At 46.0% G+C, this 6,161-nt stretch overlaps 1 protein-coding gene across 1 annotated transcript; it reads left to right on the top strand.

Annotated features, from left to right (window-relative positions):
- The first annotated feature begins 2,897 nt into the window (after positions 1–2,897).
- On the top strand, positions 2,898–3,692 carry LOC147993219 (uncharacterized). The gene is made up of 3 exons (XM_087539259.1): positions 2,898–2,984; positions 3,080–3,306; positions 3,377–3,692. The coding sequence occupies exons 1-3, from the start codon at positions 2,898–2,900 to the stop codon at positions 3,690–3,692; spliced, it is 630 nt and encodes a 209-aa protein (XP_087395385.1).
- Positions 3,693–6,161: the final 2,469 nt, after the last annotated feature.

The following is a 6,161-nucleotide window of genomic DNA, read 5'->3' as shown; positions in this document are numbered from 1 at the left end:
TTGTACCAAATCAATTCGCACTACAAATGCCATTCAAAACTTTGAATTCATGTTATGTTCAATTAAAATATTTCGCTACGTGTATAATGCATGCAACCTACTACTCAAATGAACATTTTAGTGCATTCCAAACGTATATACTACTGCTTCAATATGAACTAAATTTGAATTCGTTTCTCTATTTGAATAAGATCTACAATAATGATTGTTGTGAAGTCAAAGCATTTCAATTCGTTTCGCTGTTTTAGTAAGATATACAACCATCATTATTGTCAAGTTAAACCATCGTTTGTGTATTATCTTCACAGCACACCACATGATTAGTCTCGAGTTACATATGAACTATGTGTACTATATGAACTCGAACTCGATTTTTTGAATCCACTTTATGTTGTTTTCAAATCACAGTACAATTCAAGCTCTAGCTAGATATTCATAATCTAAACCATGTCTCATATGTATAATGTGTTTATTACATTATGTATGGTGCCCCGCCCCCTACGCCTACAAGTATTTAGATGTGAATTGCAAACACCACACATTACCACAAATTCAAATAAAATGTGAGAATGTTCGATATATAGTATTGTTTAGATTGTTCGATATTTAGTTGTAAGTTGCAAACGCCACACATTATCACAAATTCAAATAAAATGTGAGATTGTTCGATGTATAGTATGGTTTAGATTGTTCGACATTTACCTGTGAGCTGCAAACGCCATGTATTATCACATTATTGTATAACATGTGCAAAACCACAACACGCGTATCACCGCTATATTCATGCATGCATATATTTAAAACACTATGATCTCCTATTCAAATATATGAATCCACTTTCATATCCAATTATGATCTTTGTTAGTCACTTACACCCACACAATCCTCTAACCTTTGTAGCTACCACTAACTTTCTCTCGTGCATGCACACGCCCTCCTCGCCCTCCCCCTCCCTCAGCATTCTATCCATCGCGCACATTCATTTTTTTCTTTAGGTCGTTCTCCCACAGTCTCCACAACTCCTTTCCGACACACACCGATCAATACACCTCTCCAGCGATGTCAGCCTACAACATACACACGCACCTTCAATCTCCTCCTTTATGTGTCCTTGAATCGTGTCTTTTCATATAGTCCCACACACATGTAAACTCTCGCCCCTCTTTTCATCGATCTCACAACCGCACACTCCTCCCCCTATCTAGCTAGTAGCTGGGCCTCTCGCACCACCTCCTAGCTCCATTCTCTCTGTCTATCCGTCTCGCAGGGCCTTATTTGCCTCTAACAAATGGACGTACACCGACCGATCTCCCGCTATACATATAGCTAGCTAGGTCCTCATAACTCGTTTTCCCCACGTGTCGATCGATCTACCTCATTAGTTATGTCTCTCCCTTCCTCCAACAAACAACAATTGATCTACCGATCTAGTTAGGTTTTCTTACCAAACACATGGTTCCCTTCATCATCCATGGATGCGTCCCGACAGATCTATCACGCACAGGCACACACAGAAACACATCCCCACTCTTATAGATAATATTGCAGTTCCACCCTCTGTTTGTCTAGTAGGCCTCTCCCACCATCTTCGAGAAGCAATTCCATCACCAATCCAGCACTCTACCCCTCTCCCTCCCTCTCTCTCTCTCCTCTCTCTCTCGCTCTGCCCCATCCTATTTCCCGTCATTCAGTTATGTATGGATGTCGACTGATCTCCCTCAAGACATAGCTGGGTCTCTCCTTCTCAACACATATACTATTCGTTCTACCTCTATAGTTAGGCATCTGCCTACCCCTCCCCCACCCCCCACTACTAGGGAAAACCTTATACACAGAACTTTAGCAGTAGCGCTTGTTAAAAAAGGGCGCTACTGCTAAATAGCAGTAGCGTGTGCACGATAAACACGCTGCAGACACAAACGTAGCAGTAGCGCGTCTAGTTTTAAACGTGCTACTACTAAAATTCTCACTACTAAGTCGATAGGCTACATAAAGAATTTAGGCAAGTTTTATTTTAAAGATGATCCCTTCCTAGACTTTTATTATTGATTATATCTTTTCATTGAAGTGGTGATGTTATATCTTTTCATTGAAGTGGTTCGATTGTGCCCAAGTGGCCTTTTGTTATTTCCAGGGAATGAAGCTGAGTGGCCTATGTTTTGCCAGAATGTTGATTCATTTCCGTTCCGACAAATTTCAGGTTCTCGATTTGTCCACTTTTTAGCAAAGGTCATGCTGAAATTTTCCGTGAATTTCGGCATGACTTGTGATACAAACTAAAGAGAAGGAGTCAACGTTCCTGCAAAACATAGGCCTTTTTTATGTCATTATTCATTTTATTAGGTCTAGAATTAATTGACTAGATTTACTCGTAGGAAACATGGCTAGCAACGATGAAGGACAGGGTTCTGGTGATTGCGATAATGTCTACCTGGCGGCAGACGAATTTTTGAGCCTTGCCGACAATCAACCGATGTTGTTGCTGGGCCGACCGGTGGCATCGGGGACTGAGACCGACACGTAGACCGGTGCTAAGACTGAGACCGACGCTCAGACTGAGACCGGCACCGAGACTAGCGGAGCCGGTGTAAAACCGAAAGCAAAGAGGCAACGCCTTCCTAACAAGCTCAGGACTATTAGACTGGTGGTCACGGAGGTGGATGACGGCAATTTTGAGCCAATCCCGCGCGAGGAAGCGCGCGTGCTGCGGCAATCAAATAGGCTGCATCGTACGGACAACCGCCACCATCAACGATGAGAAACTACAGAAGATAGATAATATGAGGCCCTCCCTCCTAAAGAAGCTGCACCAGATATTCTTGTTCCCGGGCCGGGATGAAAAGGGTTATAAAGATTCAGATAAGGACCCGGCAATGAAGAAGATAAACAAACACGCCATGTCCAAGTTTAGCGACACGTTGGCCACCCGGAAAACAAGGGTGAAAGAAAGGATCATCGACAAAAAGGAACCCTACTCCGAGATTGTAAAGGATAATCCGACAATCACAGCAGAGCACTTTGAAATATTAAAGGCGGCTTGCGAGGCCGAAGTTGCGAAAAAAAGTCGAAGTACCTGAAGGGGCTTCAACAAAGGAACATTGGGTGCCACCACCTCGGAAGCCGTGGTTACGGCGGGAAGAGGTCCATATGGGCCAAGGAGGACGTGGAAGCCGCGAGTCTGGGCATCCTAGACCCCTTGGCAGAGTTCCCTGTCCCGCAGGAGCGTGATGTCCTTAGGGCCCGACACCATTGGGACCCAGTGAAGAAGGTTTTCGAGATGAACGCGTTCATGACGGAGTTCATGAGCTGCTGGTAATTTTAGTTTCTAATCAATTTGACTGCATTTTAGTCATATTTGTAAATGATCCTTGTGCCTTTTGCAGAGAGAGCAGCACAGGATTGCAGCCGAAAGTGACTCACCGTCTGAGGTGTTGGCGAGGCCCAAGTGGGACACTCCATTCAACCGAGCATTTAACATATTGAAACGACTCCCAGTGGAGAATCGACCGTCATATGGACGTGTGCACGGTGTCGGAGACGGCGCCACGTGGAAGAAGTACTATCGTGAGACCATGGAGGAGAGAAAGGAAAGGCGGAGGTTAACTGAAGAAAACATCGACAAGAAGGTTGAGATTGCGGTTGAGAAGAAATCATCTCAGACAGTTGCAACAGCGGTAGCTGCCGCAAAATAGGTGGTTGTAGATATGTCTACTTCGTTGGTTCCGGCCGTTTTCAATTGGACCAGGCAAAATCCAGAAAAAAATGCAGCGGACTTTCCCCTTGCTGACTTCTTGGGGATCAGCTCGACTAGTGTTGCCCCACCACCTGTAGCTGAACCTACTCCCGCACCGGACGTGCTCGGCGGTGCTTCGTCTTTGGCTGAGCTCGACACCCTCACGGTATCTGTCACACCAGCCCCCTTCAATAAATGTATAATCTCTCGTTTTCGTTGCCTTTTGGATGTCTCACGTCGCAGACTTTCTTTGCAGGCCGACGAAACCCCATGCACCATATTGTACACAATCGGCGACCAGAAGGTGGACGTGGGCAAGGCGACGATAATGAAGCCGAAGGAACCATTGTTCCACAGCAGGCCGATCCCCCCGAACATCGTCAAGGTTTCCGTGGCCAGTGTCAAACCGGGCCACGAGAATTTGCCTCCTCTGGTACTAGTGGGGGATGACGACGAGACCCCACGGTGGCTTGGTGATTGTTGCAAGGGTGGGTACTATTGTGGCCAAAGAGTCTACTTCGTCTGGAGGTGGCCGGGAGCACACCCACGAGAACGCAGTTAGGTATGAACATCAACACCTCACCTACCTAATTAGCGTCGGCTGTCGTGCTGGGTGATAGCGGAGGTGGTGAGGAAAAGGCTCCATTAGTCGCTGGTGACATCGCCATAGATGAGGATGAGGATGACGATGGCACTCAACATTATGTCTATACTGGCGCCTACTTACGGTTTGAGCGTCATGAGTCGGTGCCTGAATTGCCGTCTCCGGAGGCTGAACGTATTATGGATGACCTTCCGGTAGTAAAGAAGTCTAGGAAGAGAACGAGGAAAGGCAAAAAAGCTGATTCTATGATCCAGCAGCCTCGGGTTCAAGACCGTATAGATATCCCCGGTGCGGATAAATGGCATATCCCCAGTCAACCAATCCTACCTGCAGCAGCGCTAGGGGCCAGATTCGGCAATCTAAGGAGACTTCATGACAGTGTGATGCAGATAGAGAAAGGCCTCATCGCCTCGAAAGATCCAGGATACCCACTCTACGTAGTTAACGTTCTGCGGCAATTGTCGTACATCGACACATTCCCCGCGGAGAAGTTCTTCATTCGATTCGGTTACATATTCGACATGTTTCACATGAAGAAGCTGGATTTTACGTTTTTCCTCCTTTATGCCTTGCACATGAACTACATCATCAGGGTTGAGCAGATACCTCACATCTGTGTCGCTGACCCGTACTTCATCCACAAGGGCTTCTTGGGAGTCTGCGCAAAGCACCGCGAATACGCGAGGGAATACATCATCAATTTCATGCTCGCCAATATGGACAAGGAGGCGATTCTTGTGCCTTATCATCCCTTGTAAGTCATCCATGTGGATATCCTTCCTTTGATTTCAATCATTCATTTGCATGGTGGAGGCTAATTAATTTGAGGTGTACTTATTTTGCGCAGCGGCGGGCGCGCCATCCTCTACCGCCGATACTCCCACGCTCTTTACTTGGACTCGTCGAAGAACATTAACAAAAAGGATTACACCCACATCAAGGATGTTCTCGACAGTGCTATGTTTTACTACATAGCATGGGGTGGAGAGGTCAAGGACAAGAAGAGAAGGGACGACAGGCACGCCTTCGGCCATAAGACCGACTTCTGCTGCATCCAGCAATCGAGTGATTCTCTTAATGATGGATTCTATGTCCTACAACACATGCTGGAGTACAGACGGGATCACCAGAACCTTCGCATGTCACCTACATCCAGCGATGCCCATATTCTGCAATGGGCAAAGAATGTAGGAGATATCGACGATCATCGACTTCGAGCTGAGTTCTATCACATCCAGCGAGAACTTGCCCAAATCATCATGAAGGAGGTCGTCGGAAAAACAGGGATGTTCTACGAAGAAGGACAAATGTCGCGGGAAGACGTCCGAACACGGGTAGCCTCTCAGCGCCTCGACCTGAAGCCTTTCACTAGGCTCGGGGACTATCTCCCTGACTTGGATGGTTGGCACGACATGTTGGATTGATTGTCGATATATGAAATGTGTCCGTTTAGTCCATACTTTATGTATGACGAAACTTTGAGTTATGCACGACGAAACTTTATTTGTGATGTAATTAAACCATTCTCCTCGACTAGCAATGATCACTCTAGTTAGGGCATTTTGGGTATGATCAACTTTGTTATTTATGCTTATGATATGTTGCTTCTATTTTTGCCAAGTCTGTCTCTTTCTCTTGCTCAACTATATATGTTGCATATTATTGACTCATGTGACGATGCAGGTGCATAGATCATCGATGGCGAAGAAGTGCTATGCTAGGAGTATATATACGACGAGTGGCTGGAGTGTCAGGCCAAGGTGTACCGGTTTTCTGTTTCCGAGCGACAGGCAGTAGTTAGTTTAGGTTCACGCTAATGCGAGA

This window comes from Triticum urartu, chromosome 1A (assembly GCF_056163025.1).
Source record: "Triticum urartu cultivar PI428250 chromosome 1A, HENAU_Tu73, whole genome shotgun sequence".
NCBI classification, from domain to species: Eukaryota; Viridiplantae; Streptophyta; class Magnoliopsida; order Poales; family Poaceae; genus Triticum; species Triticum urartu.
Note: the sequence above shows the minus strand (reverse complement) of the source record. Positions and strands in the feature narration are given on the sequence as shown.